The 16,219-nt window shown below is 39.9% G+C and overlaps 2 protein-coding genes across 4 annotated transcripts in view; one reads left to right on the top strand and one right to left on the bottom strand.

The window, feature by feature from the left end:
* Positions 1–2,481, top strand: part of LOC100555072 (zinc finger CCCH-type antiviral protein 1) — a 40,785-nt gene extending 38,304 nt beyond the window's left edge. For both annotated transcript variants that reach the window (XM_062983596.1, XM_062983595.1), the window contains exon 14: positions 178–2,481. In XM_062983596.1, the coding sequence (XP_062839666.1) occupies positions 178–461 (284 nt within the window). In that variant the 3' untranslated portion in view covers positions 462–2,481. The remainder of the gene's footprint in view (positions 1–177) is intronic.
* A 2,015-nt stretch (positions 2,482–4,496) lies between these two features.
* The window catches only part of ttc38 (tetratricopeptide repeat domain 38), a 28,464-nt gene continuing 16,741 nt past the window's right edge, over positions 4,497–16,219 (bottom strand). Inside the window, exons 8-14 of one of the 2 annotated variants that reach the window (XM_003221426.4) lie at positions 15,807–15,866; positions 15,324–15,362; positions 14,279–14,360; positions 10,862–11,027; positions 7,552–7,711; positions 6,887–6,960; positions 4,497–4,922 (exon numbers count right to left, since the gene is read on the bottom strand). In XM_003221426.4, coding sequence (XP_003221474.1) covers positions 4,829–4,922; positions 6,887–6,960; positions 7,552–7,711; positions 10,862–11,027; positions 14,279–14,360; positions 15,324–15,362; positions 15,807–15,866 — 675 coding nt within the window. In that variant the 3' untranslated portion in view covers positions 4,497–4,828. Of the gene's footprint in view, positions 4,923–6,886; positions 6,961–7,551; positions 7,712–10,861; positions 11,028–12,592; positions 14,258–14,278; positions 14,361–15,323; positions 15,363–15,806; positions 15,867–16,219 lie in introns of those variants that run through there. The other variant, XM_062983600.1, reaches the window with a different exon arrangement.

Here is a 16,219-nt window from a genome sequence, read left to right as displayed (position 1 = left end):
TGTAAGTTGGGTCAGATTTGATCTTTAAAGCCTCTCAGTCCCAAACACTTTCCTCAATGTGACTTGGCCATGCTGATGATGATGGGAGTTTTAAGTCCAGTTGATTTGGATGGAAGAAGGTTGAAAAAGGCTGATCTGTTAGAACATATTTCATCATACACATTCTTTTCTTCCCAGGGAGCTACTTTGCCAGAGATGCACGATATTCCCATAACTATTGCAAGCATGATGAAAAGATAAAGGTGATGTTTGTGGCTCAGGTCCTCGTTGGCGACTTTGTTGTAGGCAATGCAAATTATACTCGTCCGCCAGCAAAATCAACTGGCACCCTCCAGTATTATGACAGTTGTGTGGATAACATGATAGACCCATCCATCTTTGTTATTTTTGAGAAGCACCAGATCTATCCTGCCTATATGATTTATTATGGTGAAGAAGAAAAGAAATGCATTTTGTCATAATTGACTGGAAAAATTTTAAATTGCTGTAATGTTTATACTTAACAGATTTTATCGGTGCAACATATATAAGATGCCCTGCTACTCCACTGATTAGATAGCTATGCTTTTACTTACCCATATTTAAAAAAAAAAATCAGCCCAGAAGTAATTGTGGGCCTCTCTAAGTCTTCTATGCTTGCAGTCAAAGTCAAAATACGGCGTTCACTATTATACAGTCCTAAAATATATTTTCTGTGGATACAGGGGCTGCACTGTACCTTAAAATTTTTAAGAAATGTTGTATCAGTGCTGTTTGAGGAAGGGAGAGATCATATTCTCTTTATATTAGCAGAGTCAAGATACAGCAAAAACATAAGCATGGCGTACTTATAGTATAAATAAGTCACGAGAACTGCAGCATTTTCAATATCACTGTAATTGATTTCATATATTAAGGGAAACTTTTAGAGTCCCTTGAATGTTTTAATTTTTAATGTGTTCGGTTTTATTGATGGAGATTTAATCCATCAAATAATGTGTAGGACAAACCTTTACTGATATTTTCTGTCCTACTACACGGATATTCATTTTCGTTGTACCAGAGATGTCTGGAAGTTTGTATCAGAAGATATTCTTCTTAACTCTGGCACAGTTCATCTTTTCCTCCCCAGATGACTAGGTTGGTTGTAGTAATCTATATTCCAATGGCCTAGAAATATGGTGAGAATATTACTCAAATACGTTGAATCCATAGCATAAAGCTTCGTATCATTTGATTTCTGAGGCCAAAAACATAACTCTTTAACTATTTACACATAGTTTGGCACAAAAGCCATGTTTCTGTTCAGAGCCAGAATCCTTTGCCATGAAACTCATCTAAAGATGCTGAATTTCAGTAGGCAATACTGATCAATCACATAGAGTGCTATTTTTCAAAGAATTATTTAACTTTAGTATCCTGGATGGATATAAGACACATGTGTCAAACTTAAGTCCCACAACATAGTTTTGTGCCCTGCGAGGTACAGATGGATTTCAGAACTTGTAGTTGCTTCCTGTGCTGGTGCCATCCCGTCTACTAAGTCCTCTGTGTTTCAAATGCAGCAGACAAAGAGGACATAGCCAATGCTTTGTGATGCCAGCATAGGGAGCGGGTGTCATCTTAGATCCTGAGTTCTGGGGCTCAACTCCACACCATTCTGTTCATCAAGTCACAGGTAGTGGCTTCCAAGGTTGCAAGTTGGGCAGAGGATAGTGTGTGATACGGTTATTTAGCAGTGTGTTAAGCAGTAGCTACATTTATACAGCCTTACAATCACTAAGTGCCAATTTGCAAATGTAGTGTCTCTATAATTAAGACATGTATCTCCTGTTATTGTAACTCAAGCAATCCCGCATGGACAAAATTACAATTATTAAATAAAATGTGTCTATACTTTGTAGAGAACGTTTTAATTCATGGCAGCTTCAATTTTATTTTCGCACATGTTTCTTTCTTTTTGGCTTCTCCTTTATAATGTTTTTATAAGCAAGGGGTGATACGGTTGCAAAGAAATAATTAAAAGTATGAAACATTCAGCACATTGATGCTTTGCGAATGCAGCATTTTTCTAAATCAAGCAGAGTATTTGAAGATTGGGACATTCATAGGGACAGCAAGATGCTTGTTTATAAAGCAGTTGTTCTTCCAATTCTACCCTGTTTCCCCTAAAATAAGACATCCCCAGAAAATAAGACCTAGTAAAGGTTTTGCTGAATTGCTAAATATAAGGCCTCCCCCGAAAGTAAGACCTAGCAAAGTTTTTGTTTGGAAGCATGCCCAACGAACTGAACACCAGAGCATGCAGGATCGGTAAATGTACGTACCATAGTGTTGTACATGGAAATATTGGTAGTAACAAGAAATTCTTGACAGGATTGTTTGTCTGGTTATGCTGGTTTGTGATGACAACTACTGTATAGTATATAATAAATGTTCATTTTTTGTTCCAACAATAAATGTGAATTCTTCATGGAAAAATAAAACATCCCCTGAAAATAAGACCTAGTGCATTTTTGGGAGCAAAAATTAATATAAGACACTGTCTTATTTTCGGTATTGTACACTTGTGAAACATGGATTGTCTACAAAGGTCACTCTCAACTTCAGGAAAGATTCCATCAGCGTTGCCGCCAAAAAATCCTGCAAATCTCTTGGGAAGACAGGCGGACAAATGTCAGCATTCTGGAAGAAGCAAAGACCACCATTCATTTAAGTGATTTTTCTATCTAATTTCGTTGGCCTGGCCACAATATTTGAATACCTGATCACAGTCCCCCAAAGCAGTTACTTCATTCTCATCTCAAGAATGGAAAATGGAATGTCTTGTGGACAACAAAAGAGATTTAAAGATGGGCTTAAAGCATACCTTTAAAAAAATATGGATTCAACAGAGAACTGTAAAGCCTTGGCCCTTGAGTGCCCTAACTGGAGGTTAGCTGTTACCAGTAGTGCTGTGGATTTTCAGGAGGTATGACTAGAGGGTGAAAGGGAGAAATGTGCTGAAAGGAAGGCAGACCCTTGTGACTGCCTTCCATCTGGAAATCTAAGTCCTCATTGTGAAAGATCAAGACTTCTTTGGAAGACAATCATACCCGGCCATAAGTGAAAGACTAAAGTAATAGTAATATTATTTCAAAAACTTCATTACTAAACTGGTAGGTTCCTTTGAAAAACAGGGCAACGAGATTTAGATAGATAAAATACAACACAAAAACAAAACCTACAAATGAATGGGGTTGTTAAACAGGGTCTCTATATTCATATGGCATTGAATGTTTGCCATGTATGTGTACATTGTGATCTGCCCTGAGTCCCCTTTGGGGTGAGAAGGCTAGAATATAAATACTCTGAATAAATAAATAAATATACAACGCAATCTGCCTCCCACCTGGATCCACTGCTTTCTCTAGGCAGCAATGCACAGCAGGCCAACACTCCCAACGACAACACCAGTGCAGCCACACTCCCAAACAAATGGCAGAAGTATTGTAAAACATGATGTTTTGGTGTTTAATTTGTAAAATCGTAATATAATTTGACGTTTAAAAGGCTTTTCCTTAATCCTTCCTTATTATTCAACATTTTCACTTATCCAGCGTTCAGCTGGCCCGTTTATGTTAGTTGAGACTTTACTGTACAAAATTTCACTGCTCACAGGATTTCATATTTGGTCTAGATTTTAAAAGCCATTTCATCAGTACCTTGTAAACCCTTCTCTCCCCCAACTTTTGCCTGAGAATAAGTAATTTTGAACACTGAAAGATTTACTTTTCTGTGAATTTCTATAATAGAATGTCACAAATTCCATGCAATAACACCATAGGTAAAGGTAAAGGTTTCCCCTGATGTTAAGTCCAGTCGTGTCCAACTCTGGGGATTGGTGTTCATCTCCATTTCTAAGCCGAAGAGCCGGCGTTGTCTGTAGACACCTCCAAGGTCATGTGGCCAGCATGACTGCATGGAGCGCCGTTACCTTCCTGCCGGAGCGGTACCTATTGATCTACTCACATTTGCATGTTTTCGAACTGCTAGGTTGGCAGGAGCTGGGGCTAACAACGGGAGCTCACGCCGCTCCCCGGATTTGAACCTGGGACCTTTCGGTCTGCAAGTTCAGCAGCTCAGCGCTTTAACACACTGAGCCACCGGAGGCTCCAATAACACCATAGACTGACCAAAAAAAACCCCCAAAGAACTGATCTTCAGTTGATGTGGTCTGTGTAAAAAATTATTTGGTTTAATTTATTTCAAATACCAGTCAAAATTTTACTAGATCCATATACCATAGCACCATCCTGACCACACCTAATCTTGGTTGATTTCAGAAGCTAAACAAGTGAATAATATTGATGGGAGACTACTAAGAAATAACAGCCATCTTCAGGTAGAATTTAATCTAAAAACCTGTAGAGCCACTGCTGGGTTAGAGGAGTCCATAGTCTTCCCTTGGGATGTAAAGCAAATCTCTGTGTTACCAGTACCCAAACCATCAACTGCAACATATATTGACAAAACAATTTATATTTTAGATTCCCAAACAATTGGGTCCATATGTTTTATTCAGCATAAACTTCCATGACTCCATTGTCCTGTCATCAAGTAATTACTGCAACTCCTTGGAATAAAGATTTCTATTATTTTTTTAAAGATAATCACACTGCTCATTCCCAGCCCCCACTGGGTCCCTAGTCATTCACAAAAGCAAAGTGGAATAAAAATACTAATCTTGAACTGTAGAGTTCTGAAAATCTTGGCTGTTTTGGATTTAGGTAAAATTGTTTCCACAGTGCGAATTACTTGTTGCTATAATAGATGTTAATTAGAAATATATTGATCTCGATTACAAAGTTCATCCCAGGGCATGAAGAGCGGTGGTTTTCCGCATCAGCCGCTCAGTTAACGGTGAATTTGGTCTCAGTTCATCGCGTTCAATAAGAAGGCACCTAAAGCAGAAGAAAGTTTATTTTGAGCTTCAAACTTCTTTTTCTATGTCGCCATCATGAAAAAAACTAGAGCAATCCTAAGTAGTGTTTTTTTCTTTATTTCCACTGACTAGATTTTATTTATTTGCGACATTTATATCCTGCCCTTCTCACCCCGAAGGGGACTCAGGGCGGTTTACAAGTATCTATACATACAATATATTATATTAAACGACTATATTGCAATATTATTAGTAATATTGCATGTAATATAAATATACAATTATAATAGTGAATTATAATTATTACATTGTATTACATCACATTATTAATAATATTACATGTATATACAATATATTATATTAGTATAGTATAATATATATTATTATATCATTAAATTGATACAGGAGACATGGTGGAAAGATGAATTGGTTCTGAATAAATTTTGATAGATTTTGAATTGGTTCTGAATAAAACCTTTTCAAAACATGGATAACTCCTGGGATGTTTAGATTGATGAGTAGGGTTGGGGGGATCCCTCACTTTTACAGAATTAAATACAGTATAATTCCCATACTGTATTTGAGGGATTAGTATCCATTCTTTCATTTATCTATATCCGACAAAAATATATAATTTCTAGGGATTTTTTAGGTCCTCTGGTGTGACTCTCGGGTATTCTTGGGCCAGAAGCCTTTCGTTTCAATAGGATTCACTATTATCCACATTTCTGCATATCGACATGAAGACTAAGAACGCATCCCACAAATTTGTTTAGTTTCAGTTATAAACGAAATAAACTTTTGAGTTCAATTTCTTATCAGACTCATAAACTGTTAACAGATAAAGGCCCAGTCTGTCTACTCTCCTACCTATTCAAAATATCGGACAACAATACAACATTGTGTGGGTTTCCAATAAGAAACCCACACAATGCTACTTGAAATGGTCTAGAAAAGTAGACTATTGAAGCGTAACTGGCAAATACTTCCTGCTGGTTACTTAGGTCCTATTTATACTGCAGCTTGAAAACTCTATTATATGGCAGCGTAGGTGATGCCTCTGTCTCATGAGAACATAGGGACATGATCGTTTTTCCACTAGGGAAATAAAGTCAAATCTGGCAAGAAACAATGCAATGGAAACCACTCCTGCTTGAGAATGGCTCACAAGGACGGTCGAAGTCCCCTAAGCACTGGTATGTCTCGCTTGCTACTGGATGAATGCCCAATAATCAAGTGTTCAGAATTCCAAAGGACAAACCCTGATTGTGTTATTTCATATAAGGAATGCCATTTTCCTATGCTATTGTATATAATATTTGTTTTTTGTTCATGTGCAGTCCTGGAACCAAACCCTGTCAACACACACACACCATGACTCTTCAGTAAATATGAGACTCCAAAGCAAAGTGTGGGTAATCTCTGAAGATAAGGAAGGCTTTCCTCTGTTTAAAGAGCAATAGTTCTTCCCACAACTTTTTCCTGTAAGCCAGTGGTTCCCAACCTTTGGACCTCCAGCTGTTTTGGACTTCAACTCCCAGGAATCCCAGCCAGCTTACCAACTGCTAGGAACTGTGGAAGCTGAAATCCAAAACACGTGGAGGCCCAAAGGTTGGTGTAGGAGGTCGGAAGATGACAGATAGGAAGATAAGTATTTTTAAATTGTTAGCTGTGAGCTGAGGACCATTTCACAAGCCATGAAACAAGTAAAACATTATTATGTACTGACAGTCTAATAACTAGAGTGAAAGGGAACATGACACCCAAAATCTGTACGATGTAGGAGGATGAAGTATGAACTCTTCCCCACATCACACATTTTGCAAAGCCCCTTTGAGTAAGCAATTTGACTAAGCATTTCCATATCCTCTCTAAAAACAACACCTATGGAAAAATAATGTCCATTTCCTCCTTCGTGAACAGTGGCATGCATAGCTATTAGTGAGATTCAGAAATTTGTTTCTGTTAGAAAGTGGCACTTACCTAGCAAGCTTTTGGTTAGCTTTAGATTTACAGTTCAAAGCAGCATGAATTAGCAGTTGTGCAAACACATCTCTCTGGGGAAAAAGTTCAAATACAACATAAATTGCTGAAACAGTTACAAAATAGATTTTTTCCCACTGCATTAGGCTGTACAGATCCAACCACACCCATCGTTTGCTTGTCAATTCCTTTTAAATGTTTGCAAAGCAGCAAAATACTGCAGTCCAGATGCCACAGTATATTGCTGCTGAAAGCAGTTATCATAAAGGCAACTTCAAGGTAAAATGAGAAGTCATTTTACCTTGAACATGAACAACATCTGCCCTGAGATACACTTAGAATAAGGAATAATGGGCAGAAGGGAAAAGGATGACAAGACACCTACATCTGGGGTTTGGACAGCTGGATTACATCAAGAAGAGTCCCAACCAAGAGGTAACATCCCTACCCTGCAGCTCTGGTTTTGAAGCTCCGAGGGAAAAGATCACAGAACAGATCTGACAAGAGCCAGCACTATTTTTTTTTTAGAACTTAAAGGATTTGTTTTCTCCAAAATTGAAGAAATGTCTTCACTGTTGTGGCACTTATAATACTATCTCTCTCCAACTCTGAAATATAACATTTGAACAGGATAAAGACAATATAAAAAACAAAAAAAGTCTCACTTGGGCATTGCTCCCTCCTATTTCAACAATTCTGTAGCGAATGGGATACAGCAATTCCACTGCCTTATCATAATTGCAATTCTCAAATTCCACAAATGCTTGCAAAAGAGGAAGACCCAGCTGTGGAGCCAAGTTTAGCTCATGATCTTCATCAGGCGCCCTAGAGAATGGAATGAGATGAAAGGCATGACAGTCGCAAGTCTAATAAACATGATTAGCAGTAAACATAGATTAATAAACCAACTATTTACTGCTGTTAAGACTGGATAACCTGTTTAACAAATGATAGCTAACTATAGAAGGAACTGCAAAAACTGGGCTGACATTGACGAGCTTCTAAGAATTTTACATTTACAGTTGTCCCTTCAGATTTGTGGGTTTGGTTTTTGCAGATTTGATTGTTCTTTTGAAGATCTTTTACCATGAAAGTTATACAGTAGCTATTACAGTAGAGTCTCACTTATCCAACATAAACGGGCCGGCAGAACGTTGGATAAGCGAATATGTTGGATAATAAGGAGGGATTAAGAAAAAGCCTATTAAATATCAAATTAGTTTATGATTTTACAAATTAAGCACCAAAACATCATGTTTTACAACAAATTTGACAGAAAAAGTAGTTCAATACGCAGTAATGTTATGCTGTAATTACTGTATTTACGAGTTTAGCACCAAAATATCACGATATATTGAAAACATTGACTACAAAAATGCGTTTGATAATCCAGAACGTTGGATAAGTGAGACTCTATTGTATTATTATTATGAATTATGAGTCAATAGTCTGCAATTATGGTACAGCACAGCACTTTCATCCCATTCCCTTGTTCCTTAGCTACAACTTGCACTATCCCTTTCCTTTCTTCTTGTTTACAGTTGACCATGTTGTTATGACAGATGACACTATATGTTATTGGGCGCTGTTCTGAGTTCAATTTGTTGTTTTATATCCTAGTGGTATATATTTTATCGTATATACTTGAATATAGGCCGAGTTTTTCAGCCCTTTTTAAAGGCTGAAAAAGTCCCCCTCGGCTTATACTCGAGAGAGGCTCAAGGTGGAAAGGCGTGGGGTTGAAAAAAGCCCTTGTTTAAGCCCCCACCAGGACCCTCACCTCTCCACACATCAACCTAGCACTCATGGCAGTTCAATTGCTGTCAAACTGCATTAACTGGCAGTGTAGATGTACCTGGAGAAGGCAGCAAAGCCTGGAGGGGGGGGGGGAGTCTGGGGTCTGGGGAATGAGCACATGCGGCGAAAGCAAGAGCAAGGGAAACACATGCAGCAAGACAAGCAAGAAGCTGCAGATCTGCAGTGAAACCCAGTTGCAGGAGTACTCTTGGATTCCTGCTCTTCTCGAAAACTTTTGCTGTTTTCGCCACATGCATGCGTGGCGAGACAAGCAGGAATCCAAGAGTATTGCAACTGGGTTTCACTGGAGATCAGCAGCTTCCTGCCCGCCCCGCCCCTAAGGACCCCTAGGGCTCTTTCACACAGCCATATAACCCAGAATATCTGCCTTGATTTGGGTTATATGAGTCCACACTGCCATATATCCCAGTTCAAAGCAGATATTGTGGATTATCTGCCTTGATATTCTGGGTTATATGGCTGCGTGGAAGGACCCTCATGGCTCTTTCACATAGCCATATAATTCAGAATATCAAAGCAGAATAACCCAGAATATCTGCCTTGATCTGGGTTATCTGAGTCCACTCTGCTATATAATCCAGTTCAAAGCAGATATTGTGGATTATCTGCCTTGATATTCTGGGTTATATGGCTGTGTGGAAGGACCCTCAGGGTCTCCAGGTGTTTTGGCCCACAACTCCTAGAAATCCCAGCCAGTTTACCAGCTGTTAGGATTGCTGGGAGTTGAAGGCCAAAACATCTGGGGACCCACAAGTTGAGAACCACTGTCTTAAGAGTTTCTCCTGCCTGCTCTTGGTCCCTATTTAGCAGATCACTTCAAGCACCTAGGTGGCTTGTTAAAATCTCAGTATGAATGTCCTTGAATATTAAGCCTGTGGGTATACAGAGAATTTCAAATATCTTACTTGGTGCCCAGAAAAAAGTGGCAATTTTAAAAACATTTTACATTTTATCAGAAGTTGCTACATTTCCCACCCTCAGCTTATACTTGAGTCAATAAGTTTTCCCAGTTTTTGGGGTAAAATTGTGTGCCTCGGCTTATATTCAGGTCGGCTTAAACTCGAGTATATACGGCATATTGTACTGTGTGTTTATTTTATGCATTGTTTTAGGCACCTTGTGCCATATGCAAGCCGTCCCGAGTCCCTTTGGGGAGATAGAGACAAGGTACAAAAATAAAGTCATTATTAAAGGTAAAGGTTTCCCCTGACGTTAAGTCCAGTCATGTCTGACTCTGGGGGTTGGTGCTCATCTCCATTTCTAAGCCGAAGAGCCGGCGTTGTCCATAGACACCTTCAAGGTCATGTGGCCGGCATGACTGCATGGAGCGCCCTTACCTTCCCGCCGGAGCGGTACCTATTGATCTACTCACATTGGCATGTTTTCGAACTGCTAGGTTGGCAGAAGTCATTATTACTATAATCCAAAATGAAGCAAGAGATGGTGTCAAAAGATGAGATGCCCAAGTTAAAAGGCCCTCAATGAGCTGTTGTGGCACAGCCGAGAACTACAAGAGCAGAATCAAAGATTTCTTTCTATGTGCCAAGAATAAAGAAATGAAGTAAGAGACAGACTGAATTTTGTGAGGTCAACAGTTTGTTCAAACGTCAACCCTTTCCCCAAACAGTTAAGATTCTGCAATCAGCTCCCCAGACCTAAAGGGAGGCACTAGAGATGATCAACAGATTGCTTTGCCTTATGGTTTGCTGATTGTAATAAAGCTTGTGGTTATCAAAATTCAGAGATTCCTTGATGAACCAACTTGCTAGGTGTTACTTGGGGATAAAAAAATAGTACCAGGAGTTACCTTGTATTAGAAACAGCCCTAACTAATACTATGCCTCATACTATACCACACTGTAAACTCGGTATTGACTTGACATTCATATTGAAATGCAGTAATTAAAAGCAAATAAAGACAAATTTAATTTAATGTAACACAGTTCTACTATCTTACAAAATCGGTTTTGTGAATGCAGTATTACACATTCTTAATATTTTTATTTCTTTAAGAATTTTGCAAGTTGCTTGTAAGTTCTAGTTGTGTGAGACTACTGTACAATAATTTTCATAGAGACAGTACAGGAAACCAAACGATATGATAATAAATACATCAATAAAGCAAGCTATATATGTATAAGAGTGTTTGTTTCTTACTGGGCCAGCTCTTGAAGGGTGGTTAAAAGTTCACGAGTAGTTTGGTGATCCTTTGCTCCTAAAGATGACATCATGAAATGAGCATCATTGAAAATCAGAATGTGGTCTTTCACATGCTTCTTTGTCAGCTGGTTTACTTCTTTCCATCTGTCCCCAACATTTACACCTAGAAGTAAAAGAATATACATTTAAGAAAGTCAGAATGGATATTCTATAATTGCTTTGAGGCTCAGTTCTGGGGAAAAGACAGGATAATGGTGATGATGAGAAAAGGAGTAGGAAGAAGAGGAGCCAAAGTGAAGACTTTGTAGAATACAATCCCAAAGCCTTGCAAAGTCATCTGGAACAGTGTAGGGTCTTCTCTGCATAGCTCAATCTTTGTATAATAACTCGTAACTCACCCTATAAATTGAATACAATATCTGTATTCATAGAGGAACATTCAACACTAACAAATAATAATAATAATACTTTATTTGTACCCCGCCCTATCTCCCCAAGGAGACTCAGGGCGGTTTCCAACAAAAGTAACAAAACAGCAAACATTCAATGCTGAAAACAGACAAAGATAAATCAAATTAAAACAGCGGGTAAAACAATCTCAAAATAAACTTATAAAACTAAATAAAAATAATACATAATTGAACTTTAAAAAAAATAATATAACCCATCACACACAATTTCCACAGGCTGAAGTAGGTAATATGGATTTTTGCAATGGAGAAGGCCTTTAATTGAATCCAGCTGATACAGGCATTGAATCCATTAAGTCAAAGTGGCAGGAAGCTAAAATGGTTGAGGATATTGTGTAGCATTCAATTATATTTAGCACAACAGGTTAATCACCAAGCTGTAATAAATCTTGCCAACCAGAAGGACGAGAGTTCGAAGCCCAGGTCAGGGTGAGCTCCTAACCTTTAGCCCAGCTTCTGCCAACCTAGTACAATAGAGTCTCACTTATCCAAGCTAAACGGGTCGGCAGAAGCTTGGATAAGTGAATATCTTGGATAATAAGGAGGAATTAAGGAAAAGCTTATTAAACATCAAATTAGGTTATGATTTTACAAATTAAGCACCAAAACATTATGTTTTACAACAAATTTGACAGAAAAAGTAGTTCAATATGCAGGAATGCTATGTTGTAATTACTGTATTTACGAATTTAGCACCAAAATATCACGATATATTGAAAACAATGACTACAAAAATGGCTTGGATAATCCAGAACCTTGGATAAGCGAGGCTTGGATAAGTGAGACTCTACTGTAGTTTGAAAACAAATGTGAGTAGATAAATAGAAACCACATTAAAACAGGGAGATATTTAGGCTCAGTGTTTGATCAGAAAAGAGGAAGTTTACGAACAAAGAAAGCTCTTCAGCAGGGAGATGGAGTGACAGCACCCCCTGGTGGCTGGAACTGAGCACAGCCTCCAAAGATGCCGAAAGATGGGAAAACCTATATATACAGTAGAGTTCCGGGTATCCAACTTCCGCTTATCTGACACTCCATATTATCTGAGGCGCCGCCAGGGGCTTGGCAAGGAGGGAAGGGACTTTTGCACTCCATGCATGAAGGAGCCCCTCCAGGGGGTACAGAGGGGGAGGCCAAACTCGAGAGGCACCCTTTGGCAACTTTTAAAACTGAGGCTGCGGGAAGGTGCCTCGAGGGAGGCAGGCTCCGAAGAAAGTTTTAATAGACATTTTATTCTCCCCGTGCCTCGCTTGCTCACCTTTGAGCTCGAGGCTCCCAGCAGCTGCGCCGAGGTGGTGGAGAGCAGGGCGGGCTCCATGCAGAAGAGGGCCTGGAGTGTGCGAGGAGGCACGGGAGGAAGCCGCCGCCGCCGCACTCATGGCTGCCTCTGCTGCTGCGTCTGCCCCCACCTCCTCCATGCCCCACCTCCTCCATGCCCCACCTCCTCCATGCCTTTGCATCTTTCTGGGGTAGCCTGAGGAAGAGAGAGATAAAGTCCTCCTCCCTCTCGCTCTCTTGAGCTTCCTCCGACTCAGCAGCACTCCCTTCCGTTGCTGCAATGGAAGAAGCCCAGGGCTTGGCAGGGAGGGAAGGGGCGCTTCTCTCCCTGACAAGCCCCAGGTTTCCTCCTTTGCTGCAATGGAGGAATCCCGGGACTTGTCAGGGAGAGAAACGTCTCTTCCCTCCCTGACAAGCTCCGGGCTTCCTCCATTGTAGGAAGGAAAAAAGCCCAGGGCTTGGAACGGAGAGAAGCGTCCATTCTTCCCTGACAAGCCCCGGGCTTCCTCTGTTGCAGCAAGGGAGGAAGCCCGTGGCTTGGCAGGGAGAGAATTGTCCCTTCCCTCCCGGACAAGCAAGGGAGGAAGCCCTGGGGTTGGCAGGGAGAGAAGTGTCCCTTCCCTCCCTGACAAGCCCCAGGCTTCCTCCATTACAGCAAGGGAGGAAACCTGTGGCTTGGCACGGAGAGAAGTGTCCCTTCCCTCCCTGTCATGCACCTGGCTTGGAGTGTGGAGAGGCTTGGATAATAGGGCCACCCTATTATCCAACAGTTCCGGTTATCCGTCATTTGACCCGCCCCTTTATGACGGATAACTGGAACTCTACTGTACCTCTATCTGTTGTCTGTCTTGTCATTGTTATAATTGGCATTGAATATTTGCTATATATGAGTTCTGTGATCCACCCTGAATCCCCTTTGGGGTGAGAAGGGCAGAATATAAATACTGTAATACTATAAATAATAAATAAATTTGGCCATTCCTCCAGTTGCACACTCCCAACACCCAAGAGTCGGGTTGAGTCACAGAATCATAAAAGCAGAGTTGGAAGAGACCAGCACATGGGCCATATAGTCCAACCTCCTGCCATGCAGGAAAACCACAATCAAAGCACCCCCACAGATGGTCATCAAGCCTCTGTTTAAAAGCTTCCAAAAAAGGAGCCTCCACTACGCTCCAAGACAGGGAGTTCCACTGCTGAACAGCCAGGTTAAAGAGACTGGTCCAAAGTCACCAACTTAGTTTCATAAGTGGGATTAAAATACGATTTTTGCAAGACACAGTCCAACACTCTTAACAAGTATACCACACTTTTTTCACTCTTTCGTTTAGTAGAATGAAATCAAAGAAAGGGAAAAGAGTAAAAGAGAAAGAACAATAGGATTTAAGATAAACACTGGTGGCCTACAAATGTCTCTTATCTAGTACTTGTCAAAATACTGTTATCCCATCAAAATGCAGAACCAAAGAGGGAGTGAGTCCAGATCTTTCAAATCATTCCTTCAGCAGAATAAATTTTTTTCACTTGAGAAACAGGGAGTCTATTATTTGTAATTCATTTGCAAAAGGGAGAGCAACTGTTTGAGAAACAGCAGCAGGCGATATTTTCTAAAGGACACCTAGGCAACATATAAGGCTAATATTACAAAGGAAATGCCGTTCTTTACCTTCTAACTGAAACCGATACAGCAAGGAGCAATTGTCAACAATATCAAGCATGGTCCCACCTGACCGACACCTAGGAGCAATCTGTAAACCACAAAATATTTAGTGGCCTCATTTTGGAAGTATTCCGTCAGCCATACCCGAAGGCAAACAGAGCAGAATTCCATTTTAGAATGATTTGGTAATGTTTAGTCAATGTTTCGTTCAGTAGATTTCCTCCAAGCAGCAAAAAAATTAGCAACTGCTACTCTGTCTCTCGAACTAAATATTTGCAAAGTTGCAAAATGTTTCAATCCTCCTGGAGACTAAGAGATTTTTTATGCCACAGTATTGAAATTGCAAATAAGAGAAACATCTGAATTGATTTATACCCATGAATTCTAATGCACTAGTAGAGACAGGAACAAGACAATGACTTCATGGCACACTACATATATCAGTGGTTTCCAACATTTGGGCTTCAAGGTATTTTGGACTTCAGCTCTCACAGTTCTTAACTGCTGGTAAGCTGGCTGAGATTTTTGGGAGTTGAAGTTCAAAACACCTAGAGACCCAAAGGTTGGGAACAACTGACATATATCAATACAATAGTCCTTGCTATGAAATTGAACCTGGATGTTGGAAGTTCTAGTTCATCCACATTCAAAGAGCATTTTGAACCCCATTAACGGTGGAATTTGACCAAACTTGGCACATATACCAAACATGATCAACTTTTAATACTGGTGAGGTTTGTAGGTAATTGACCTTAGATATTGGGAGTTATAGTTCACCCACATCCAGAGAACACTGTGAACACAACTGATGATGGATCTTGGTACACCTACCAAACATGGCCAACTTTGAATATTGGCAGGGTTTGGGGGGAATTGACTCATGATGTTGGGAGTTGTAGTTCGCCCACTTCCTTATGCATGTTGTAATGGAACCATCCATAAAAACAAAAGCAAACAATGACTATTTCTCATAAAAAGCATTACAAAATACCAAACCAGACATCACTGTGTACCTAAGCTAATTAGCTAATAAGACTAGACACAGACTTACCCAAGTGTCATAAATGGTCAAAGCTGCCTCATAGTCACCCTAGAAAAACACAGAGAATTGATTGTTATATGTAAACACCATCAGAATTAACAGGAAATACTACTTTGATTCCAATACTCCTTCTAACCCTTGACCGCACCGGGGGGAGGGACGCTGAAAGGACTCTAGCCTGGGGGCCCAGGATTAGGGGGGAGCCAACTACATTGGAGCATAGTGAGATACTTCTGTTTTGATTCTCCTCAGTTCAGAGAAGAACTCTACATGAGAGGCATCAACCACACTGCCTCTCAAGAACAGAACAAGTGAAGCCATTATGTGTCCAGAACAATCAGAAGAGTGAGTTTTCTCTGTTCTGTAATGCATTTTGAGTGATATATATTGAGATAACCAACTTAAAATGGAAAAAATATTTCAGTGGGGAATGTAGAGAGAACAAATGATTTTTTACTAAAACAAAACCCAACTGCAGAAATGTCCACATACCTTTTCAATAAAATATAAAGCCCAGTGCCAGTAGTTATGGCAAGCAAGAATGTCACTGTCCTGGAAAGGGTGAAAGAAATTGTGATTATCTACTAGAACACTAGCACTGTAAAACCACATTGGGTCCAAAAGACAGTCAGAGCGACAGCTGAAGTGCAGTGAGGCAGACAAACAGAAACTTTCAATGCTTGGGGACTTGATACAGTGTACAGTAGAGTCTCACTTATCCAACATTCGCTTATCCAACGTTCTGGATTATCCAACACATTTTTGTAGTCAATGTTTTCAATACATCATGATATTTTGGTGCTAAATTCGTAAATACAGTAATTACTACATAGCATTACTGCATATTGAACTACTTTTTCTGTCAAATTTGTTGTATAACATGATGTTTTGGTGCTTAATTTGTA

The sequence above is a fragment of the Anolis carolinensis genome, chromosome 5 (assembly GCF_035594765.1).
Source record: "Anolis carolinensis isolate JA03-04 chromosome 5, rAnoCar3.1.pri, whole genome shotgun sequence".
NCBI lineage: Eukaryota > Metazoa > Chordata > Lepidosauria > Squamata > Dactyloidae > Anolis > Anolis carolinensis.
This window is presented reverse-complemented; position numbering and strand designations above follow the sequence as displayed.